Genomic DNA, 26585 nt, shown 5'->3' on the forward strand with positions numbered 1-26585 from the left:
ACCCAGTTCCATTTACTTCTGAAGAACAATATTTTGAAGGCAAGAAGGTTCCTCAAGGGTTCTATTAAGAACCGTGTTCTTCCACAGGATTCTTTTGGGAAGAAAGAGTTCTTTAAGGATTGTTGAAAGTATGGGTGTTGAAAGATCCTCACCCTGTTTACCCATGTTTTAAATGATGAGGATCTAGATGGATTTCTATATGAAAGCCTTGTAATATATATATAAAGGGGTTTTCAGTAGAACCCCCTGGGTGGGTTCTTGTTAGCATCCTAAGTAGGAGGAAAAGTTCTGGATAGAACTCCCAGAGAGGGTTCTGGCCACGATCGTTATACCATAGAGTAATTTGGCTTTGGAGTAGTGATGAAGGTAGTGAGCAACATGTAATGATAACATGTATTTATTTCCTTTTTAATCCACTCTTGTAATTGTATTTAACTGTATAAATAGAATTTTAAAAAATCTAAATCAGACAGATCAGGGAGAGCTCAAAGGGACCAGCAGCCAACCTTGTATAATTCCTCTGGATTGTTTGTTGCTTTGAGGGGTGAGTTAGGCCAATAACATACGCAAATGATTACTACAACCATGTCTGAAACAGTCTTTAAAGTATTAATTAATAAAAGGGATTTACTCTTTCCCTCATCAGACTTTAAATAAATCATGTGCTGCCTTGTTCCCTTTCTCTCTTTTCACAGGAACAACTGAAGCCCCCAACCAGGAGTGATGAACACAGGAAATTTCAGGTCAAGTGTTTTATTAATTCTACTGCATCACAGTTTGCAGTGTTAGCATACACAGCAGTATCAGGGTTAGGGTTTTACATTTACATTTACACACCAAAGATGTAACAGTGTAGTTTTTTAGTGAGTTTAAGTGAGTGTTGATCACATCATTATCACAAGTTTATGTTTTCTATATTATTTGTCTCTCCTCAGTACCATCATACCCTGTTCCTTTGTGTCCTGCTTGCAAATCAGCGCCTTGGATTTGTAGCTATGACCTTGAGCTGTGTTTCTTTGAGTCAGAAACAGTGTTTGTAGTCTTCTTTGCATGGAAAATTATCTTTGAAAAGCACAAACAACATATATGAAATCCATGACACAATTCATACGGGACCAGAAATTATTATTTTTTTATCTCTCCGCTGACTCTCATTCGTAATAATTTGCGTCTGAGGTCCCATGTACCAGCAACAGAAGGGCGTGACTTTGCCGCTCTCTTTGTGCCAGTTACTCGTAGGTTGCAACTTCACTGTTGCATGTGCAGATTTTAAATTTGTGTGCTTGTCTCTCAGACTTTTAAAACCTTATCTATGAAAATATTCCTGCACAAATTGTGATTACACCGACATTTTCTACAGCTACAAAACTGTTCGACATGTGCAACATATCCCGACGGCTGCTATACTTAATTACACATCCACAAACTAAATCCTGCTTCTAAGCGCTACACAACTGCAGGCTGTGAAATTAGTATTGAATTCCTACGAGCTCAAAACACTGATGACCCTTATTTACCTCCATAGATTAACATCACTGCACTTAATCAATCTAAAATGCCAGAAAACACATATTGTTCTCCTCTGTCACACAGCACAAATAATTAGTGAGTTGTTGAACAGTACAGTATAAAACACCCACTGCATTTTACGAGAGGCTCCACTTCACCCCCTGTTGTCTGGTCTCATTGTTCCTACAGTTGATAACTGCCACTCTATCATGATTGCTTTTTGTTTTGAGTGACGCATTCACCAATGGAAATAATAATAATACTACTTAACAGTTGCATGACAGACGTGCCACTGAATTGAATAATTGTTCCAAAGCAGGACATCAACATTTTCTGCGAGTTCAGACTCTGAAAGTGAAAGTGAAGTGAGAGAGTTTGGGAAACCTGAATATGCTCGGTCGGTGAGGACTCAAGATACAGGCACGAACGCTCGAACTGCTTTAACCTGGAGTGGGAAGAAAAATATTATTTGTCGCTCTCCGTTCACCACTGTACAAAGGTTTTCCGAAATAAGGTCCCATGGGGGTTTACCAGAAGGTCCCTGACTGCGGCACTTTATACTGAATTATTACCAAGATGACTGCAGAGCCCATCACCTGCAAAACTGCCATTTAACAGGCAGGTAGAGCGTCATAGTTCGAAGGTGAAGGCTGATGACCAAAGTGTTGTATTTGAAAATCTGTGAGTGAGAACTTGTTGTTTCTGGTATATTATTCATGCTCTCTTCTTACAGAGGGCATGGTGCCGCCTGGCGTGTTGTTGACAGTCAGAATAGGGAAATCTGCATCATAGGACCTCGTTTTGACTAAGGGTGAAGCGAAAATGTAGCATTGTTAGCTCAAGCTAATTAAAAATGAAAAGTAGAAAACATGCTGCCATATGGATTGAAAGGAAAATTAACTGACTGACATTTAAAAAAAAAACCCCAACAGAATTGAATAAAATATATCATAAATAAAAAATATCTTACTGAAAGCCTCCACCAGTTTGACTGATATTCCCCGTGGAGCACTATTAGAAAATATGATTTGGGCAGATGGAGAGACTGCAAACAATATTCTGGAGCTTCACAGCAAAACAGAGCTGAATTTCCATTTTTAGGTGAGCTGATTCTTTCGGGGTGTTCAGAGATGCATTGGGTGCTGTCATAAACCAGCCGTCCCACCCTGAGGTCTGCAGATTCTCAACGCTTTGAAGACGTCCAGGGTAGAGCAATTGCTGTCAGTCACTGCTGACTAACTGCTGACGATGGCTCATGGAGAACGGAGACCATGTCTATCCATCACAACGGCTAAGGTTCCTGCCTGAAGGTGTATTAATAATTCAGTGGGTGGATCTCAGTCATCCTAGACATGAGATGAGTCCTACCTTCCCGCTTGGCTCTGCATCAGGTGGGCTGGTATGAGCTACTCACTCTCCCTCTGGTCAGGTTTAAGGATCTAGCAGGCAGTTGGCTCACAGCATCTGCTGCCTTGGCTCGAGGCAGCTCATGCTGGCCTGTTAGCGTGTGCATAATGTACATATGTAAATGTTTCATTTGCGCTGGGTAGCAGACCTGCCGGCATGCACTTCAGTGTTTTCTTTGGAGGACTCATTAGTGTTGTAGTTTTTAGTCTGTTTGGGTGAAGTTATTGATGGTTTGTTGCGAGGAAAAGCAGAGAGGGTGGACCCATGACGTTTGTTTCAGGATCAAGGCTTAATGAGGAGCAGGCAAACGCGAAGGAACATCAGGGAAACAGAACAACAGGCTCCGGGAAACTCGCCACGTGACTCGACATAGGCTGAACAAAAGACCAGGTTTAAATACAAACTAAACTAACAAGAGGATGTGGTGCGGGTGGATAAATGGTGGGAAGAGGGAGGGGCTAATAAAGGTGATGCAGTGCAGGTGTGGAGGGAAAGCAGACTGGGGAGGAACGGTGTGTGACATCCTACCGAGAATGCAGGAAAAAAAACAACCTCTGACACGGAAAAGTGCAAATAAACGTTGAATCAGTCGCTCTACTGTGGGCTCCCGTAGACGCTTGTGAAGTTTGCAGACTTGCCATTCAAACTGCCATTCAAATGTGTTTTTGAGCTAATGCACTGGGAAGCTTTTAGATTGGAGGCTGGAAATACTGACTTGCAATGAAAACGCACCAGCAACACCAGGACCAAGGGTTGGGGTAATTAAACCGATACCTGACTTGGCTGCTTAATTTGACACCCAGTTTTGTATGAAATATGCTGTTTTGATTTGGGAGTGAGCGATTATCGACCTCCTTTAGCGAGTCGAAATAGTCTACCTACACACAGATGACCTTGCACAGGTCCCAACGTACAAACAAATGTATTATCCTTTACATCCTTCTAAATGCTACATGCTGGTATTCATGGGGACGTGTAGTTTTTGGTCATTTGTTTTATTTCACTCAAATCTGGAAGCTTGTCAGTGATACAGTGGATATTTCCTGTCTGCACTCTGTCTGTGTGGAGGTATGTCCTCCGTGTTCTCCATGTGAGCTGCAGGAGTCCCTGCTCCCTGTGGAGCAGAATGAAAAAAACAGAGGGAAAGAGAGAGAGTGCCTTTTTTGGGGGAGCACTTTTTTTTTTTTTTTTTGCAGAGTTATGGACTGAGGGATGATGTTGCTAGGAGACCCTGACATCAGCTATTTGTCCCAGAATCATGCTGTAGCCCACGTGCATTCAGACTCACTCTGTTAGCGTGTGTGTGCGTCCTCTCCCCACTGCATCTGTGTCCTCGCTCTCTCTCTTCCTCTCTCGCTCTCTCTCTCTTCCTCTCTCTCTCTCTCTCTCTCTTCCTCTCTCTCTCTCTCTCTCTCTCTCTCGTATAAAGCCGTCAGCATCTCCGTCGCTCTCTGCTCTCCGTTCGAGTAAAGTCAAGGCTGTCCTCGCAGAGAAGCAAATTACTGCCATGCTCGGAGAATGAACAACGGATGGTGCCTGAGGGTTTTCTCTTTATTATTTTCATGACACAAAGCTTGGTGTCTACTTTTTGTCAAGGTTGTAGAGCAAACATCAACTCCCACGTCAGCACATGTTTTTTTTTTTTTTTCTTTTAATCAAGCGACTCCTCTGTCCTCCGAAAACAAAAGCCGTGAATGGAGGGTTACACGCTTGAAGATGGAGACAAACAGCAGCGGAGCAACGTCAGGTGAAAACAAAAGGAAGCTGCTTGTAGAGTGGATGTTTTTTTTCCCTCAGCACACAGTCTGTTCCTTGTGAGTCAAGTCCCAGGGCTGCCTGGAGGTTTTCTTATCCTGCAAGTCGTGCACACAGCATGCGTTACAGCTCTGCAGGGCGGCACTTCCAATCCAACCTGAACTGAAGAGAAGAAGCACCGTCTCCCTATTTTCGTTCTCCTTTTCATCCCCCCGTGAGCGATTTTTCTCTTCTCTCTCGCCTTTTCGTTCATCTTACAAACTTTTCCCTGCTCCCTTTTGCCACTTAGCCTCATATTCACTGGTCGTTCTCGCTCCTCCGTTCATATCTCTCACCTGACTTTTTCATTCTTGCCCATATATCCGTCTCCTTTCTCCATTTTCAACTCTCTCCTTTATTTAATCGTGGGCACCCGAGGCTCTCTCAACACCTGCCACTCAGTCCCTTACAATCCCCCTGCCCATCCCGTCACGATGTACCCCTGGAACTCCACCGACCAGGTCTGGATCAACGGCTCCGGGGCGAACCTCTCTCTGGGAGGTCGCGGGGACGGCGAGGAGGAGGAGGAAGAAGGAGATCAGCACCCCTTCCTCACAGATGCCTGGCTCGTGCCCCTCTTCTTCGCTCTCATCATGCTGGTCGGACTGGTGGGCAACTCTCTGGTTATCTATGTCATCTCCAAACACAGGCAGATGAGGACGGCGACCAACTTCTATATAGGTGAGTCAAGCGTCGGGACATCCCGGAGATCAGCAGGCGGGGATGTATACACAATCACAATGAATGCTCAGCACTTCAACTTCAGATGCAGCATATACTTATTTGATCAAGGTCCCTTTCATCTCATCGGTGGGTTCAAAAGACCTTCAGCAAGACCTTCACTGTTCATTTGCCCAAATAGCACACGGCTATGCGCAAGAATGTCCATGTTGATTACAGGTCAACATAAAGAGGAAGAGTCAGGTATTCAGATGTGTCCTGAATTACAAATTAAAGACAGGAGAAATTCTAAACAGGTAAGATTGTCATCTGCCAGAGGAGTTTGAGATAATTAATTTCTTCCTCTATAGCTCAGGAGGGCAGAGTTTAAAAGATGTATCACCTGTTTGTGTTTTTTTTGCAAATGTTCGGCTGGGGGGGCTTCTCTACTGTATGAGTAGTCAGTCATAGTCAGTCGGCTGGAGAAGCAGAAATGCAAGTCGATTTACTGAACTGTACTCACTCATTTACTCATCAACTGTTTCTTGCACAGAGCGCACTTGGAGACGGTTTCAGTCTCCGCGCACACACACTCTGCCTTCCGAACGTCCTCCTCACCACCTGTGTAAATTGAATATATATGATTTATCAAATGATTTCTCAGCCCGGGAATAAAGCCAGCGACAGCTCTCATTACACGTCATATCCTCATTGTGGGTCCTGATCATGAAGCAGGCCAAGTTCACCGCAACTAAACTTCAGCGAATAGGGTTCACGTACCGAACTTCCATTTTCTGGCTGAGAGGTACCACCGGTTGTCGAGCATAATATCAACACGCGAAGTGGCCAGTGTGATCTCTGGAAACTTAAAAAATACTGATATGCTGATACATGCATGTGCTTCCACTGTCCTCTTGCTCTGACCATCTCCATCTCAGACGCATGGAACTGCTTCTCTGTGCCAGAAACATGCATCATCATCATTCATCATCTTTCTTTGTGATTCACTATTCACTGTAGAGAAACACTGATGAGAAAGCTAATAATACACAGTATTCAACCCGTGACGCTTAGAGCAAATTAGCGCCGAGTATGACTCAGGCGTTGCCAAAAACAAAGACATGACAGTCACGTTACACAACCCGTGACCACATGTAATAGATGCACCTTGTGTTTAGAGTGCAGAGAGAAATCAAAACTCCCCTGGAGGAAGATGGATACCTTTCTGCGGCTGTGCACTTTAGCCGCTTGTGGTCAAAGAAGAAAACAAAAGGTTGAATCTCTCCGACTTGGCGAATGGTGTACGGAAAAGCACCTTTTACAGATGTTGTCAGGGGAAGTCATTGATCTCAGGTATATCAAAGATAAAAGAAAAAAAAAAGATAAATCAAAACCCTTTGAAACTCTTTTTCAGACAAGTCCCGGCCGAGACAGACAACAGCACAGAGTAATTAATCACGCGGCGGCCTCATGTCTCTACTGGTTTTTCACTGGTGATTAACTTGATGTTGGGATGATTGATTTTTTTCTGTAGAAGTCAATTACAAGGCGTCTGACGTCAACTGTCTCGAAGGTGATTGATTAAGTGAGGCCACAGAAGAAATGCACGTCACGTGCATACATATGAAAATGAGCTCGCCTCTTCTTGTGTAAATGGGGGGAAAGAAGGAGTGCGACTGATGGTTCACCATTTGTTTCTGTGTACTGCATATTGCATTGTGCGTGTGACTAGAATTTGATCCGGATGTATGATGATGTCCCAGGGCCACGGCATCGAAGCTGCTTAATATTCAACAACATCGTGTTAGCGTGTGCACCATCTGGCAACCCCGTCAGCGTGATGATCCAGCCACTACAATGTGATTAGATCGCCCAGTAAAACAAATAGGAGCCAGTGTGTGGCAATATCGTCAGAGTGACAGATTAAACACGGGAAAAAAAAGGAAAAGCGAGGTCATGTTGCTGAGGTTATCACTGCCACTGGTGCTGTCTGACAAGAATTTACAAGAAGGTGCCGGGTTGGCGACGTGGATTTAAATGAAGCGTTTCATGTTTGAGTCTGTGTGTGTAGGTGTGCTGTACGTCCTGTCATCAGTCAGTCAACAGCCGTGTGCTTTGACTTTCTGAAGCACCAGCAGCACTTCGTCAAGTAAACAGATGCTGATTCTAAAGTACACTTGACATCAGCATTGACCGCTCCTACTTAGAAGCTTTTCAGGAGACAGACACAGTTCAGTCGCCAAGTGGAATAAACACAGTTTGCACAAAACTAAGCAACATGAACTAATCGCAGGTGATGTTTCAGTCCAGTCGACAGAACAAATTGTCGGCAGTTCCTGCAAACAACTGCGTCACAGACTACGTACTGTAAGGACATTTTACATGTTTAGGACCCAACTTGGTGGAGGTGGTGGTGCCCTGCTCAAGACTGCGTTTCAACATTTGTAAGAGTGACACCGCTGGATATCTTTAAAATTCGACTTTGGGACAATTTCCAGCCCTGTTTTTGTAGATGAACGCAGGTGTTGTACTCTTTCCGACCCCAATCAAGAGTTTTTGTGCCTGAACCTAACCAGACAAGATCAGCTTGAAATGAAAAGTTTAGTCTAAAACATTTACAAAGATTGAAGAAACGTTATGTCGTTAAGTTTTCAACACAACTGTGGTTTGCTGTAATGTGCATCGCCAACATTTACTCGTACATACAGATCGTAGCGGCGTTGCTTACTGTCTCGTCGGCTGATTCCTCAGGATGTGTTTACCGTTCAGTAACAGTTTTTATCCTGTGATTTTACACTGAGTGCTGGTGTGTTGTTTTGTCTCTGTGCAGCGAACCTGGCTGCCACCGACATCATCTTCTTGGTGTGCTGCGTCCCCTTCACCGCCACCCTCTATCCTCTCCCTGGATGGATCTTCGGCAACTTCATGTGCAAATTTGTAGCCTTTCTACAGCAGGTAAACACACGACTTACCTTTTTCAGTCCGATCACAATCATGATTATATTTTTCTCGGCTCAGAATGTGTCATTCATTTGCGCTTGTCACAAAAAGAAACTGAAAAAAAGACACTGATCAAACATGCTGGATTTGCTCACAAATTTAACAAACTCCTGATCATATGATTCAATAAACGTGCTCTCAGTGGTGACATGTAGGACTTTGACACAATCAAATTCTCGCCACCAGGAGCAGCTCGATGTGTACTTTAGTTTCATAACTCAACTGTGCGTCACAGAAAATCCAGTCTTTTTAATCCACTGCAGGAGGCCAACAACCCGGCCTTTGAAAGAACTGTCTCGAGAGAGAGAGAGCTGAATGGGAGTCATTGCTTTTACATCTGTTCTTTCCAAAACGAGTTTCAAGTGAGAGACGTTTCATTTACACAGTTGACAGGTGATGACAGTGGACTCATCAAAATACAGCTCAAAGTGGCACAAAAGGATGTCCTGCACCAGAAGGGAAAAGGCAAGAGGAGAAGCACAGGAGGAACAGAATCCGTGACTGAATTCAACACAGTATGTTTCTACAAGCTGGACATTGATCATGAAGAAATATTTAGATGATTGCCGCCACCTGACCCAGTTTATCACCACCAACCCCTTAGGGAGCATTCAACTCTCCACACATGATGGTGTTACGGTGGTGTTCTGCTGTGTCAAACGCATGAATAATGAGCGTCGAGGCGATGCTGACTTCTTTAAGTCTCGCCACCGGAATGGTGCTTCTCCAAGATGCAAGCCGGCATCAAATATGTTTGCACCGCTGTTTCTTTCGTACTTGTACGTGTTTACGATTATTTTTGTCTCCCACCTGTCTCTAAATAGGGGTTGAATCTACCACTTGATCTACTACGATCAATTCTTGCTTTACAAGGGCGGTGGGAACAGGTGTGTAGACAAGCCGGGCGGTCAGGTGATGTGAGAAAGAACAAAAGTCTCAGAGAATCCGGTTGAAGGACGGAAACAATGGCAGCGAAGGGGCCAGAAGACGGAGATGTAGGCCTACTGTACTTCTGCTATTTCCCCTGCTCCCTGTCCTGCAGTGACAGGAATACGCCATTAATCATGAGTACAACAACGCAAAAAACCTCTGTTAATGTGTGAAGTTATCACGTACACATTTTCTTCTTCCTTGTAAAAATGCATCACAAACAAGAAGCCAAGTGCAGGCCACGACCTGCTGACCTGATGCAGCTTATTCGAAGAGGAGAGCCAATTAAAACACCCTGAAATGCCAGGAACTTGACAATGAGTGGGCAACAAGCTCAGACCTCAAAACACAGTGTAATTACACTTAATATGCTCTAATATCTATGAACTACTAAAAAGTGCTCAATTAGCGCCCATATGAAAAACCTGCACTGTCACCGGGGGTCTAAATGTGTTTCGTTAATGAGCAAACTGTCAAGCGATGCACAGTCTAAAACAAAAAATGTCCCAGGGAGGAAGAAAAAGACTAAAACATGCGGTGAATTTCATAAATGTTATGTTTTGTTTGGTTGTAATCATTATGCTACAAGCGGCGTGGAGGAGACGACCTGTGAGGCCTTTAAAAAAAAAAAAAAAAATCAAATTCCTTTTAATGTATAATGAATATTTAGCTGTATAATTTGAGCACAGAGGAGTTAAATGACAGTGTGAGTGGCAGGTGGAAAGGCCCAAAAACATTTTGAATTGAAATGGGACCACTTACTGCCTCCACCAAAGAGGTCGCATTTTCACCACGTCAGTTTGTTGTCTGGATTACACGAAAAACCACTGAACACATTTCCACATATTTCCAAGCTTGGATGGAGGATGTGCCTCAGCCAAGAACAGACCCCATTAACATTTGGTGCTTTCTCTAACATTTTGACATGGCTGTTTTCTTAGGGAACAGTGCTTGGATCTTGATGGAAACCTCGGGGTCCGCTCGCACCTGCAAAGCTTAAACCTGGTCTCAAACCCGCCCGACCAGATACTTACACTGGCTGCAACACTGATCCTCAAGCCTTCTTCAGAGCAGTCGTAAAACTTACAACGGGTGCAGGAGCAGGAGCAAAGTCAAAATTGCGCTCACCATTGGACTAACATAATGACTGTTCTCTGAACAAATTGGCCTGCTGGACACCTTTCAGAGATGAGCAATGACTCAATGACTCCTGAGGGACTAAAACCTTCTCATGTGAAAAGTGGAAACAGTAATTGCCTGGCGAGCACACCTCTCCTGTCGCTCTTTATCAGTTTTTTTTCCGTCTGTTTCAACACAACCATTTTCTCTGCCTTTCATCGCTCAGCCCTGCACACATGGAGTTAAAACATTTTAATCTGTCTCTGTGAACTGAGACATTAAATGCCACCATTAATTGTGCACAAGAGAGGGGTAATTAGGTTTTGTATGATTATAATGAGACATTAGCACTGGCCGCTCTTTTCAAAGAAGTTCAGACCAGCAGCGGTGTTTCAAAATGGTCTCAGTTCAGTGAGAACCAGAGGAAAACAGCAGGTAAAGTGAACTATGTTTACATTCATCATCAGTCTCTGTTGAAGTAATATTACATGACGGATTGCGCTACTGCTGCCAGAACCTGGTCAGAGAGAAAAGGAATCGCAGTGAGGCAGGGGTCATTTCATTGGTCAACACTGCACCTTTCAAGGCATTCTATTGGCTGGGGAGTGGCAAGAAATACTGCACACAAAAAAAGACAAACTGTGTCTTGTCCCACGTTACACGTGATCAGTATTCCCCACATCTCCAAATTTTCCACCGCTAGTATGGAATATCTGATATATTCTGAGACACGAGCCGGTGTCTTGTTTATCTTATTTTACTGAAATATATGTCAATAAATGTGATTTAATTAAATTACAAGTACAAGTAACCCGCAGTGTCATTTGTAATCAAATTAATAATATAAAGATTAGTCACTCATTAATATGTGATTATGGATGTCTAATTTAAAGAGCATCCTGCATATATTATAATGTTACGTTAAAATGTATGCCAGGTCACATGCACCCTTTCATCGTCTCCTCTGTCAGTTTTACACTTCTATACAATTATGAGCCTGACAATGAGCATTCTATCTCTCCTTTAAATATTCATAATATTCATTCAGCTGAGCTCTGCTGTTTGAGCGTAATGACTGACGGATAATCTTGCTTCTCAACTGCCTGCAAAGCGGATGAAATGAGCGCGTTCTGCTTCCTGTTTCATATGAGCACAGCTGCAGCAAAAAATCTGGACGTCACATCAATGAGTCATGCTCCTGGACAAAGATTGGGATAAAAAAAAGCCCCACGTCCATACACATTACCAGCTATTCAGTCAGCACAGACTCAGTTTTGAGCAATCCAGTGTTCTGTCCTCCAGCAATATCCACCAAAAGAGCATTTTTGCTACTTTTCTTGATGTATGTAAAATGGGTTTCATGTGACACACAATATGTAGACACAATGAGTCGTGCTAGTTTGGCAGAGACGTCTCTCTCCAAACCGATAAGAAAAGCGGATGATGAACACAGACAGTATTATAATATTTATACGGGATCCAATAATTTTTTCTTTGAGGTCGGTGGAAATGCTGTCTGCCTGATATGCAGGGAAAAATTAATCGTTTTATCAACAAGGTCTTTTCCATAAAGCGAAGAAGGTCACTGATGCTGCCATGATGTGACGAGCGAATGAATCCTCACCGAAGGGCCGTTTCCGAAGGACTGCATGTAGCAAGTACTGCGTGTATTCTTTGTCCAGTAAAAAGACGAGCTTGTTCAACAACACCTCTCTGTCGGCAAGCACAGTGGCAGAGCGGATTAACAAGTTATCAAGTGAGATTTACGGGACAAATCCGGAGTGTCCCTGCTAACTCTGTGGTGCTCGATGAATACATAGGTTGGACCGACAGAGAACAGAGAGCCATTACTGACAAATTCCAGGTGACAGAAGAGTTGTTGAGTTTGTGAGCTAAAAACTAAAGACATAAAGTGACAATTTCTGAGAGAACTCCCTCTATCTCTAGGGTTAGAAACTGCTGACCGACTATGAACTGTAATAAATAACACGTCCAGGCCCTACTGATGCCCTTCCTGAAGCAGCACTTCAACTGTGACATCAATCAGGGCTAATGTGGCTCAGCTGTGCGAGCAGAGGCGCTGCCAAGTGTCCGGTAAAAAATGAAGTACCGGGTTTCATAAGGGATTTCATTTGCTACAAGTGCAAATGTATTCAGGGATTTGTTAGTTCAGTGCAAGGTTTACTTTAACTTATTTATGTGGACAAAAAAAAAAAAATGTTGTTTGGATTTTAGTATTTTTGATAGAATGATAATAGAAATTACACAACAATTTGAGAGTACCAGAACACTGAGGTGACCCTCCTACGAGATAACAGTGACCTAGTAATGGTGTTACGAAAGCCTGCTTTAAAAAAAACCTGTCGATGTCAGATTAGCGTACCGGTCACTGTGACACTGGTAGATGCTGATCAAAGCAAGTAAACAGAGCTAACTATAAGGGGGGAAAAAAGAAGAAATGAAAAGGTTTCTCATACATCTGTTATTCTCTTTTTCTCCTTTCGGTGCAAATCTATCTCAGATTCAACATTTGTTGAAACAGGCAGTACTCACAAAATTAAATGAACACCAGTGTGTTTACAAGAATAAAGACAGTCTGCCGTTTGTCTGTGAGTACATTTAGTTTATTTACAGTTTATTTTATATATATGTATATTTTCTCTCCAAAGCAATTATTCTTTCTCATATATATATATACAGCTGCTATACTTTCATTAGTTCCTTTTTAAGTAGGATAAATGAGAAACACACGTGTACCTTGTATCTCTGTCAATGTGAGGAGCTGCATCTCCTCCTTTTATTTCTCTTTTTTCTTTCTCATCACCTTGTAGGACCTTCCAGTTTCACCGAACAAACACATGACAGATTTCTGCTTTTCATGCCTCTTACACCTTTCTTTTCTGTTCTGTAAGAAGAGTGTTTTTCCTTGCAGTTCGACAGCTGGGGTCACTTCTGAGCTGTTGTCTGGAGGAATCACGGGGGCTGCTGTCATAGGTGGTGATTACAAAGATCTCTCTAGCTTCAGTATTTTACCTCTGTAAAATTCAGCCGGAACACTAATTAGAAAAATGCCTACGAGAAACAATCGATTGAATGAGTGCGTGCTACTTCATGAAAATTTAAAGTAACTGCATGAATAAACCAGACTTTTCTTCAAAGCAACATATGATAAACTACTTTTTCCATAACAGTTACAGATAAAAAGAAAAATGCGGAGGCCCTACTAGACTACACTTTTATCCTAGTATTCTTTTTTATTCTTTCTTTTGTGTTCTTATAGATCATTTTTTCATTTTCTTTATTAGTTTAATGATAATGCACGCAGGGCTGTCGTTGAAGAAGTTATGTCTGATGGATTCTAATTGGATCGCCTTTAAAAGCCGTGGACTCACAGCGTCACAATGTCCACTAACAGTAGGAGGGTTTATTGTGAGTCAGCCCAATCGCCAAAACAGATTTTTGGCAATGTGTGTTTACACAAACCGCAGATATGTTGAAACTTCACATTTCTAGTTTTCAACTTCATGTTCTGTTTACTCTACATATGATAGTCAGGCGACGAATAGGTCACGAGAGATATCAATATGGTGGCCTACGCACAAAAGTGAACGTGTCAGTGGTTTGCAGAAACATTACCGCCAACAAACCGCTGATATGTAAATACTGACATTTCAGCGAAATGTGTCATATCACGTTCACGTTACATGTGCAGCGTTCTCACAACATAAAAGTATAGATATTAAGTTGCAACATATATTGATGGTTTCCAAAATCATATATCACCAACATTTATTCGGGCTACCTTGCTGAAAATTTTGCGCAACACAAGGTTCGTTCCTTTTGAAAAACATAAAGCAATCTTTCCCCAGCTCACTTAAAGAAATGAGATGATCTCAATATATTCTCTTTGCGGTGTCGGAAGACTGTTCCTTTGAATTAACATCATACATTAAAGAGAACTGCGTGGCTCGTTCCTAATGCACCAGGCATCTTATAAAGCTGAGGGATCAGGGCACCCACTTCCTCAGCGGCCACAACACTGAACTCGTCACGACCCCGTCTCCATCTCTGTCATCATCACATGCTTTGAAACACTGATGTGGCGCACCAAACCTCTGGAGGGTAATGGGCACTGGCTTCAGTCGCAGATGAGAGAGGTGGAGAGAGAGAAAAGAGAGAAAGAGGCAGAAACATAAGAGGGAAAAAATTAGATCCTATTTGGAGAAGAGCACAGAGTGAACTTCTGACCCCTCATTTCTCATCCGGCTGCACATATTTCAAAGCGGTATGGATTAGTTCACCTGCATACAGCACAGCACGGCCCCATGAAGTGAAGAGAATTTGATGAGGCCTGCCCTGCTGAAAATCAATGCACAGAGGTGTGTAAAGAGACCTTCTCGTACTGTGGAACATAACGAATATGAGCTGTAGTGTTTTTATCAGCAGGTGACATGAGATGAATTGCACCAGAAAAAAAATGGATTCTGTAAACGATTCTGTTACAATGCAAACAACATGAACTCTGGTCCCTGAGAAGCATTCGTCTGAGGTGCCCGAACGTCATCGACTCAAGTGCCATCGAACATCATTTGAAATTAAATGGAGTGATTTGTTCATATGCTAACTGAAACATACTTATCACAAACGCAGGTTCCCCCCTGCGTCCCGTCTTCCTGTTGATCAGCAGGTTTCCTCCAGCGCTCGTTCACTTCCCGCATGCTTTCTAGTCTGAAAAAAGTGCCGGAGCTCATTAGCAGAAACATCTGACAGGTCGGAGAGCGAATCTGAAATAAAGTTTATTGCGGACCATGTGGGTATCAGTTTAAGATAGTGTTGTGTCAGCAAAGCAGCTGGAAAGATAAAGATAAAGATTCCTCCTCTGGGGCTCTTCCTGAGGTTTTTTTTTTTAAAAAATGAAAGTTTTTTTTTTGGTCCGAGGAGTTTTTCCTCATTTGAATTGAATTTGAGTGGCCAATGTCGCATCTGTTGAGAGCTGCACATGCCCTGTACCGGTCAGGCAGCTAGCTGGCAAGGATCTCCTACTAACAAGGAAGCCACTAATGGTCACTTTTTAAAGATCTGGAGTGCACCGGTGTAAGCTAACAGCTAATTTGCATCCCTAGGTGGGTGAACACAGTCAGATAAAATAGTATTAACAGGCCAGCATCTGCATCTTAACCACGATGTGTGTTATAGATCCGTATCATACATACGCATCAGGTGTGTTTTTTACTGCTCTCCCCAGGTGACAGTCCAGGCCACCTGCATCACTCTGACAGCTATGAGCGGAGACCGCTGCTACGTTACGGTCTACCCTCTGAAATCTCTCCGACACAGAACTCCCAGAGTGGCCATGATCGTCAGCATCTGCATTTGGATTGGTATGTCCTGCTCTTTTGACTGAATCACTCTCATTTCCACTTCAGGTTTTTAAATCATTTATTATCCTGTTATTAGTACCAATAGTATACAAACTACGTCAGAGGATTAGAATGAGTGATGTAAACCACTTCAACTAACAGAGTCTGTGTCCTGCACAGGCTCCTTCATCCTGTCCACCCCGATCTTGATATACCAGCGTATAGAGGAGGGTTACTGGTACGGCCCGAGGCAGTACTGCATGGAGAGGTTTCCCTCCAAGACGCATGAGAGGGCTTTCATCCTCTACCAGTTTATTGCTGCCTACCTGCTGCCTGTCCTCACTATCTCCTTCTGCTACACTCTGATGGTGAAGAGGGTCGGCCAGCCCACCGTAGAGCCGGTAGACAACAACTATCAGGTAAGGACAAGGTTTGCTCTGGTCAGTTTTGCACTTGGTTGTACTTAATTGACTTGGCTGCGAGCCACTTCTGCAAATTCTCAGCTAATTAAAAGATGTAAAGGTCTCTTGTCTCTGTGCGGTGGCACTACCTGTCCCTTTATAGTGTGTGTTATCATGCGTTTAAAGCTGGCCATCTTTGAAAATGTCTTCGAAAGCGCCTTTCTTTAAATACGCTGTAACCAACTCTGTGAAATGTAAAAAGGTCACTCTATAACAAACCCACAGAGAATTATCGCTCAGCTCGGCAGTTCTTTTTAGTTCTATAAAGTTTTCCAGTATGTTTAAGTTCATTACTTTGCTTTAACAGCTGCAACTTCAATGTTTTTCTTGAACCCCAGTACAGCATTATTCAGCTGTAGCTTAAAACCAAATGACATGCAGACAAAGTTAGGGGCTAGGTGGTGAACATAGTGGAGCATTTAGCAGCTCATCAGCCATATATTTCCCTCAGGAGTTGGTAGAGCCCAAAACCAGAGCTGAACGGGAAGTAAATATTGGAATTATATCTATCATATCCCCAGAAACACTGGAAAATAATGTGTTTCTGTAATTGGGGATGCCTACTGGATTTATGAATTGGTACCTATTTTCTAGCAAGTTCGGCAAATCAACTACTGTGCCCCCACTTGGCCCAAAGAATCAGTAATTGCAGGCTGAAATATGTTTTACATATACATTGTACATTTGGCATATTGGTGGTTTAAGGTGATTAAATACCCACTGCAGAAACAGTCCACTTGTCAACATGATGCAAATAACGAATGGGGAAAATCCCCTTTGCTTTGCTTTCTGAACACATCTCAATAAAACTACTCTCCTGTCATCTTTGCCTCGCCAGGTCAACCTCCTGTCAGAGAGAACTATCAGCATCAGGAGCAAAGTGTCCAAGATGGTGGTGGTAATCGTCCTCCTCTTCGCCATCTGCTGGGGTCCCATCCAGATTTTCGCCCTCTTCCAGTCTTTCTATCCAAACTACCGGCCCAACTACGCCACGTACAAGATCAAGACGTGGGCCAACTGCATGTCCTACGCCAACTCTTCGGTCAACCCCATAGTTTATGGTTTCATGGGAGCTACTTTCCAAAAGTCCTTCAGGAAAACCTTCCCATTTCTGTTCAAGCACAAGGTCAGAGATAGCAGCATGGCTTCGAGGACTGCCAATGCTGAGATCAAGTTTGTTGCTGCAGAGGAAGGAAACAATAACAACGCATTGAATTGAATCTGAGAATTAAACATTTGAAGAAGGGAATAATTATTCGTACCCAGGGCAATCGATGTAAGAAGGAAATTAAAAATACTGAAGCAATTCTTAAATAGAGCAACTGGCTGATCTCAAAAGGACGGACTCTGTTTGGCAGACACATTAAAGTTATGTTAATGACTGCCACTAATTACGGAACTGATATGGAAAAACACAGACTCATAATATGGATGGACACTAACAGTGTTAGGAACAATATGTTACCTGTTCTGCTGCCAAGGACAGGCAGCGTTGACACACAATGTCAGCTGCCAAACACCTAAATAACAGCTGGACAGCTGTACACAATGAGGCACATTCGGCCAGTTGGTCAGCTGATAATGTATATGTATTTTAAGACATATGAGGATATAGTATTTTGGAAAATGACGAAGGCTGAATGTGCATTTTGAATGGACATTACATTCTAGAATAGGTGCCTATGGACATGTTTTTTTTTTCACATTTATGTGGGTTGACTTTTGTTCCTATCACTGGAGAGAAAGAGGAAAATTCAATGAGGGACATTGTACTCTGTATCTGACACACCAGAAACTGTTAACTCTATTACATTTTGTCAAAGGAATGGTTTGAGAAGTTATGGTTTCTTTTCTTGTGTTACATGACAAAATTGTGACTGCTTTTGTGTTTAAAGGCTAAAACATGAAGCGAAAATCTGGAGGAGATTTGGTTAATTTAGCATGAAGGCTGGAAGAAGTAAGAAAAATATGCTTACCAGCACCTCTAAAGATCGTAAACTAACATATTCACACACATATAGTTTATATAAACATTAGGGGTGCAAATGATAATACATGCGCCATTACACTCCAAATAAACAAAGAACTTGTCATTTAGTGAGCTTTAGAAATATGGTAGGCATATTATTTGGGACTTGGGAAATAGCCCAGTAAGCTGATTCTCCAGATTTCCCTGTCATGTATGGATACCGTGTGTTTTTTGTGCCTAAAGCTAACCACAGCACAGCTTTGTTAGATAATAAAACATGATTAGTTTGTACTATGTGCACAATTAAGCAACCGTGCAGTAGGTTTAACTGATCTAGAGTTACCATCTCGCACTGATCTCTCTTTCCAGCCTTTCTGTAAAGGTAAGCCGATCTCCGTCTGGCTCCGGCTTTGTATGTATGCTGTGTTCATGTTTTATTGGAGTTATTGTAATTTAGAGTTCCAACTTGTAAACGGTGTTCCGTGTCAAATTCCAAGTCGTCATAAAGACCGGGAATCCTCATGTCAGCCAAAGTCTGTTGTTAAATGTAATTTAAGCCAAATTCATTGGATGTGGTGTTATAATGTTGCAGTGTTTTTAATGCAGACGACCGACTCTGTAATCATATAACCATCTTTAGTTGTCTGTTGCTGTGGAGGAGTTAAACAGCCAAAATTAAAAAAAAGTAAATTAATATCACCAAAATACAATTAATTAATTACAAAAATTAGCAAATGGATTGGTAAAGTAATGGAAAGGTAAATCAATCAATTCGTGTCACATTTGATACATTCATGAATATATCAATGCCTTTATTTTTAAAATATTTTTAGTGTATTCAATGGCATTTTTATCCATCTATTTATTTATGAAACCTTCTTTATTTTTTTATTTTGGCAGGTTGGGTCTTTTATATATAACATAGATTGTACGTATTTGCATGACAGCCGCTGTCTCAGTCATGTTATGGTTTTTTTTGCTGGTGTCATATGTAACAGAGATGGAGACAGAAGCCTGCCCCTGACAAAAAAGAACGGGACAGGATGTTTGTTTTCCAACTACATTTAACCAGCTGTGAAACAGTGGGCTCAGGGTAAGACAGGGTTAAATTTATGCTTTTCTGTTTGGTGAGAATCCAAGGAAACAGAGTCAGCATCCAGCTGAATGGGAGTTTCTCTTGCTGCCAAGTGTGATGAGAGGGAGCTGGCTGAAGCAGAGGTTACGGCTGGTGAAGCATAGACAGTGTTTACATTTCTTTTGTGTCTTACACACAGTCCTCACACCTTCCTCGTTACATGCGCACACACACACACACACACGCACGCGCAACACACACACTGTAGGAACATGCACGCACGAGCACTTTCACCAAGTGTACCCAGGTGTTGCTTATTGGAAGACCAGTTGTGACATCTTTGTGAAACAGCCTTGCATGGTCTTGTCGGACAGACTGAATTTCGAATAGAGGAGCTGACCCATGGTCAGTGCCCTGCATTTGGAGGCAAACTTGTCCAGAGAGCAGCTGCCGGGTGATGGAAATACATCCCATGATTGTTGATAAGTTTACAAAGCCCCCGCCGGCTCTCCAGTGTCTAGATGCACTTCTTTTCTATCCATCCCACACAGTGACATTCAAAATCAGTACTCCAATTATGGCCCATAGAAAATCTGCTAATGCAGTTCTCACTTAAATGGTAGACACTGTAGGACTTGGCAGTTTTCAGGGTCCATTTAAATTACATCAGCATGTTCTAAAAAGGAAAACCAACCGAGTCGGCGTAATTGGGGATAAATAGGTGACATATAGCTACTCAAGAGTCGTCATTAACAGAAACATTTTAGTGGCGAAACCTTTAACTATGGCCAAGTATAAGTACCTTAAAGGTAAAGTTCAGTCATTATCTTCCCACTAGTGCCGATGGAAAGTCATGAGAGGTTCTGAAGTCAGCAAAACATTTCTGGAGCTTCACAGCGAAACAGCGTTGCATCCTTCTGCTAAGCAACTGAAGTAGATGGGGACTTTCTTACATTTCAGAAGGAAAAAAATAAAAAACAGATACAGCTCGTCTGGTGAAGTCGGAATATCTGGAAGCCCTGAGATCCCAAAGAGATTAGAAAACACATTATTTACACCCTAAATGTGCGATCAAGCTCCTGGAAACACTTCAGACGGGTTACGTGCTAGCGCTTTTAGCTTAATAGCTTCAGTGAAGATTTCTGCTTAGAAAAGGCTATAAATACCGCTTTTTTAGATTATTTGGGGGCTTTCGTACACTTGGATTATGCCAGATGAGCTGTAGGGAGCCATTTTATGTTTTCTTTTTTTCCCCGTTTTTAAAACAAGCCCCCAGCCTCTTCAGCTGTTCAGCTGCATACTTCCTTCAAGATATTAATGTAGCTTCACTGCTGAATACAGTTTTGGCACAACATACCTTGCATCCACAGCTTTTCTATTCAAGATGGAAGTGAAACGAGCTCCATCACTAATTACAACTATATGTATAAAAGGCAGTCAGCAAAAAGAGTCGTTGCTCAGTTTCTTCAGAGTATTCAATACGGAATAAATTACAACGTAAAAAGGGTTTATTTCTGTCCGTGCGCTGCTCTAAAAAGTCTCTTTTCTAGTCAATTTAATGCTAATGACTGCTTATTGCTGTTTAATGGATGTGAATTGTGCTGTGTTCTTTCCATAGGGACTGTTTCTAATTTCATCAGGACCAGTTTCACCAGTGATACTCACGTTGTGTGCTTTGCATCAACAGTTCGCTCTTCGTACCTATGCTGTTTTTTCTGAGATTGTGATTCTACTACATCTGTGTTCTGGTTGTTCAGCAGTTTGTTTGTTTTTTCAGTTAAGCTTCAGTCTTGAAGCGACCCTTAAATGTCTAGGTAAGCCATTTTTAAATGAAGATCAAAAACAACTCAGGGTTAATGTGAAATCGTGTCTGTATTACGTTAACTTTGGAGGGAATAATTAAGGGGAACAATGTTAAACTTATTTTGTTGGTGCCAGTCATGAAATTATCCGGCAGATACATGATGACAGTTGATCTGAGTCAATGCTTGACATTTGCACAGTGAATCATCTGGAAAACATGCTTTTCTTTTTTTTTTTTTTTGGCCATTAAACAAAAAGAAAGACTTGTCTGCTTGCTGACTGAGTTTCTTACCATAAATGATTAGATTCTTTTGGTTCTTTTGATTAAAACCGCAATATCACGTTGTCATGGAGCGCATCGTTGAATTATCTTGTCTTTTTGTTGGGATGTCGTGAGGTTTCACAGATGTTGAGTTGGATATTGTCGCCTGAAACTCGTTTTTAATTCCCGTCGTCCTTCATCTGCTGGGCCTGAGTACTGTCGTGCTGATATTGTCTGGTCTGAGCCCGGCAATAGTCTCTCAAGGATGGATACTTCAGGAGAGGTGATCTAAAAAAGAAGGATGGCACAAAGTACGCAACCTAAAACAGATGAAGTGGAATTCTAAAAAGCTGAAATACTGCAGATGTCCTCAGTCTGGTCACAGTTGACCGTCAAACAGTCTGTAGAATATAGAAAAAAAGCTTTTTCTTCAAATGTCAGGGATTAACACAAATGTCCTGTTGAGAGAGAATGAGAGATGTGTGTGCATTTTCTTATGTATAAGCAGTCTAATGGCACCAAATGTAGAATGTGACAAAAGAAACAACAGCCCCCACTGCTGATTTTCAATTAATAAAAAACAACAACTACAGCCATGACTCACAGTTCCCGTAACAGAAGATCTGCCCACACTGTGCCCCAATGTACATGCGGATGACCTCAGACTTTGTTGTTGTGCATTTAGTTCCGAGTTGATAACGCAGGAACGCGACTTTGACATTGTTCAAGTTGAGCTAAAAAAAGGCTGCGGGAGACAGCAAGCAGTCGATGTGGGAGGGTTGATTCATGAAAATGCGAAAGCCAGGAACACAAAGGCCGCGGGGTGCTCGCGCACACTCACTGTACTCGGTGTATTATAGCTTTTATGACACATCTCTCAACGTTAAACGTTATGTACTTACCCTGCAGCCCAGTGTGGACGAAGCAACCTTTCCGAACATGTACTGTTTGTTGCATTCTGAGCAAAAACATTCTCAGTGTTTATCGAAGCATTGTGATCGACTGCAGGAAATAATTGCAAGAAAAGAACCATACATGACAAGTTGTGTGCAATTAATCTTCAGCTGTATTAAGAACATTAAGTATAAGTTGCAACAGTAAAAGCTTTTAGACATGTTGGTCCAATGGAGCATGGCTAGTATAAAAACAGCTGCTTCCTCCGCCACATTCATTTTATATCAGTACAATCTTAATCACCACTTCACGGACTTTGAACATCTGAGTTGTAATCAGGATCAGGAAACTCTCAAAGCTCCAATGTATTCAGCTTACTTATTATAACAAGATGCCAGAGTATTTTCTTGTCACACTTCTGCTCCACTGAATTAAGGACATTTTAATTTTTACCAGCCACAATAGCAGTTGGCAGGTAATGTTGTCACCATGTGTGTCTTTGCGTGCGTGTCATCATGGTAATATGTGTACCTGGAGACAGACTTTTGTAGCGGGAACCACCCCAGAAGCAGTTTTGCGTATTTTTGCCAGATGTTCACATGAATGTCACGAAATTTCATAGGTCAATAGCCACTTTCCAGCCCTGACCAATATTCGTTTTAAGTTGCGGAACTGTACCCGAATTACAATTATGTCCAGCATTGAATACTTTTAAGGACAATTTCCTGACAAAACTTTTGTGCTTTTATTTAAGAAGGATTTTCAGCGCAGCACTTTTAACAGACTCTTGGTATCAGTGTAGTATTACCACAGTACTTTTACTCAAAGTGGCAGTTACCCTTCCCTTTGCTGCGTGACTTACTCTGTATCCATTAGAAGGTGCAATCAGCAGTTAATTCATAATGATGTGTTGAGGCAAAACGCTTGTCTACTGACAGTTCAAGTACTTTTCTCCATGCAGGACTTTTACCTGTAGCGAATTTTTTTTTTACAGCATGGCGTATCTGGATTTTAGCAGATGCCATTATGTGATTTCTAAGCTGAGGCACACTCTATTCTTCTGCCTGTCTTATCACTCCTCCATCAAATACTTCTGTTTTCATTTGACTAAAAAGAGATGAGCTGCTTTGAGGTTTTAATTCGCTGGTTTTCCACCATCTAGCCTCTCGCTGCTGAATGAAGATTCAGGCCACTGAACCACTTCCTTTTGTTCTTTTCACGTTGCAAAAATCTGGACCGATTCTCATTAAATAAGTCCATAGAAAGCAACACAATGAATTAACTCGTTTTACCAGTGATGGTGTAAATTCTGAATGACACATTAACATAACTAATCAGTTGTGCTCCTTCGTCGACCGTCTGTAGTTTACTGACACTTTAACGTGTGTTTTCTCCATGCAGACTCTCAGGTCTTTGTACCGAAAGAAAAGTGAGTCATCTGCTCTATTCATGTGAGTTTGAATGCAGGATCATTTGGGTTTTAACCCAACATGATATTCAAAACCACAGTGAATGGTCACCGCCCTCTGATTTAGGTCATGACACTGACAGCAGACTCGCACCCTCCTAACAGAAAATCACTCATCAAGCCAAAGCTGTGACTCCTTTAACCTGCCTGCACTCGTCGTCTGGACGTCTTCGGCTCTGACAGACTAATAGCACCTTTTTGTTTCTGTGGGCTTCATTTCAACTGAGATTTCTCACCTGCTGTCACAGCACTGCTCCCTCTCATTTACCTTGGCAGCAAAGAAAAGTCAATGTTGATCTTCCAGGTTGGGAAACACCTCAAAATTAGCTGTTTTGGTCCAACAGTTTCACTTTTAAGATCTCATAAACCTGCCTGTCAGTACAACGCAAACTGTTCTACATGATAAATGATTTCATCTGGATGAATGTGTGGCTCCCGCAGGAAATCAGTCTGCAGATTAGCAAATTTTATCACAACAGTGATGAAACACTGTCTGGAGAATAGCCGGGAGAGATGTGTGGGCTGCTATTTACCATCCACGTTTCAAGCCTCAGCACTTGACAGTTAGCTGGAAGTGTAATGGAGTGTAAGCACTGATTTCAATGTCATTCTGACAGAGCCATTATTTTCCTGCTAGCGCTGGCTGTTAAATAGAGTTGTATCCGCACGAGATTTGTTCCGGTGTCTCGTTTTGTGAACCAGTTAATGAAGGTCATTCATTACTCTCCGACAGCAACACAGACAATCGGTCAAGATCACATTCTCGACAGCACAGTTTGAGCCCCACCTGAAGAACGACAGATCGATTTGCCTGTTTAGAAGAAAAACCCTGTCAGGACTCAAGTATACTCCTCAGAGTGAAAGCAATTACGTGACATAACTGCCAGACACAATTTGATCTCTTGGCCTGTCTAGTAATAGTTTACCCTCATGGCTTCATGGCACCTGAAAAAAAAGGACTTTAAGGTATTTTCCATTTTGTGATGGAGCATTTTTCACCAGGGTCTGATATGAACAGGGCTCTGGGCCTGAAACGTAATTTCCATCCAACTGTTAGCTGAGATTGAACTGGATGGAGTATCACTAAAAGCAAAATTTAAAAAATGATGGAATAAATAAGCAATCGTGAACATTACTTGAAGGGCGTCGCAGAAGCTTCATCTCGAGAGCCAAAAAACTGTAGCGGATGAAAACATCCAAACGGGTCTCATCAATCTGCAGGCAAATAAAAACCAGTCTGCATTTTTAAAACCTTTCCATTGGCTCCTGAACTTACGTGTGCAACATCACTTCAGTTGCATCATCCAGCCACATTGACCATGCTCCAACTTGAACTTAGGATTAGTATATCACCTGTGTGTGTGTCTGTATACATACATTTTTTTTGTTTTGTAATTTTATCTTAAGTTTGCAGTTCGTCCACTTTGATTTGAGATGCTGACAGATTGCAGTGACCAAACTTCAACCTGCTGTTTAAAAAATGGACTGCTGGGGTCTTCTTATGAAGTCAGTCAAATTTATGAGCTGTATCGAATCAGTGTCAGCCAAATAATTTCTCACAGTGGGATTTTGGAGAGCTGCACTTGTTGCAGCGGTCATTGATCTTTAGTCCCATTGCTGCCAACATGATGAGTGTGCGGCAGCGCCATGGTTGATCTCATTTAAAAGCACGGGCTTAAGTGGGATACTGGGGAGTTTATCCACCAGCTGGGCTCCTCAAGAGCTCTGTAGCACATGATAGGAATGCAGTTGTGAGAGAGAACAAGAAGAACACTGCCTAATATATTCAAGGTGGGGGCAGTCAGAGGTAGCGCTGAGATGAGAAAAAGGCATCATGCAGTCATGCAGTGGTGGCACCGTCTCCCAAGAGCCGACAAGCTGCTGCTCCTGAAGAGGGAGACAGAGAGTCACTCGGGTGCAGAGCAGCAGATCACTGACAAGAACTGATGTCTGAGGACTGTGGTAGCTTTTCTTGGCAGCGGTGCGCGCTCTGTGGAAGAAAACTGTTGAACATGGGCATGTTTGTGAAGACAGAAAAATTGCCCTTTGCTCAAGCTGCAACTTAAACACCAGCGTGACTGTTGACACCGCTGCTGCCGCTCTGGCCCCAGAAACCACATCAGATGGCTTGAGGGGGCCCCTGAGACGGGGAATCTTGATGTGTAATGGAACAACTGAACTCAACTGACAGATTGCTCATTCTCAGAGGATCTGAGCATGTTGTATAAACCGGCTGGTTGGGTGTCACATGCTAAATGTTTTTCTTGTCGTGTGAAAATGGAAACTGCCTTGTGGTCTTTGCCTTCATGGCCTTGCAATAAATATAAAAAATAACACAAATTTAAAAGGAAAGTTGTACGATTCTGGGTGGCCCGACAGCAAATAAAGCCAATGAAAAGAAGCCTTAGCCCCAAACAGTTTGAGGCCATTTCAAGCCAGCGAGCACCCCCCCCCTTCCCGAGCCGCCGTCACACTTACAGTCGTGAAAATGAAAGGTGCAGCTGCTGAAATCTAAACCTGCAGTTGTCGCTCTTTTTTCTCTCTCATTCATTCAGTTTTTTTTTTCTTTTTTTCTCATGTAGCAAAATGAAGAATGACGACAGCAGAGGCTCAGCCCGCCGAATTGTCAGCTGAGGGTTGGAGGGGGAAAATAATTGCCGGCAGTGGAAAGAGGGGAAAGGCAGAGACGGTCGGACACAAAGAGGCCTTTCTACCAGCGAGCAGAACCGCCTCACGTCACAACACAAGCAGGAAACCACACCAACACCACCACCACCACCACCTTGCCCCGGAGACTGAGTGTGTGTGTGTGTGTGTGTGTGTGTGTGAATGTGTGTGTGTGTGAGAGAGAGAGAGGTGGAGGAATGATTGGAA

General features: G+C 42.4%; 1 protein-coding gene across 1 annotated transcript; it reads left to right on the forward strand.

The window, feature by feature from the left end:
- The first annotated feature begins 7 nt into the window (after positions 1–7).
- kiss1ra (KISS1 receptor a) lies at positions 8–21313 on the forward strand. The gene is made up of 8 exons (XM_037083689.1): positions 8–366; positions 470–544; positions 696–2190; positions 2611–5391; positions 8201–8325; positions 15665–15800; positions 15960–16198; positions 17079–21313. Exons 4-8 carry the CDS (start codon positions 5145–5147, stop codon positions 17457–17459), a joined length of 1128 nt encoding a protein of 375 aa, XP_036939584.1. The 5' UTR covers positions 8–366; positions 470–544; positions 696–2190; positions 2611–5144; the 3' UTR covers positions 17460–21313.
- The last annotated feature ends 5272 nt before the right edge of the window (positions 21314–26585 follow it).

This window comes from Acanthopagrus latus, chromosome 21 (assembly GCF_904848185.1).
Source record: "Acanthopagrus latus isolate v.2019 chromosome 21, fAcaLat1.1, whole genome shotgun sequence".
NCBI classification, from domain to species: domain Eukaryota; kingdom Metazoa; phylum Chordata; class Actinopteri; order Spariformes; family Sparidae; genus Acanthopagrus; species Acanthopagrus latus.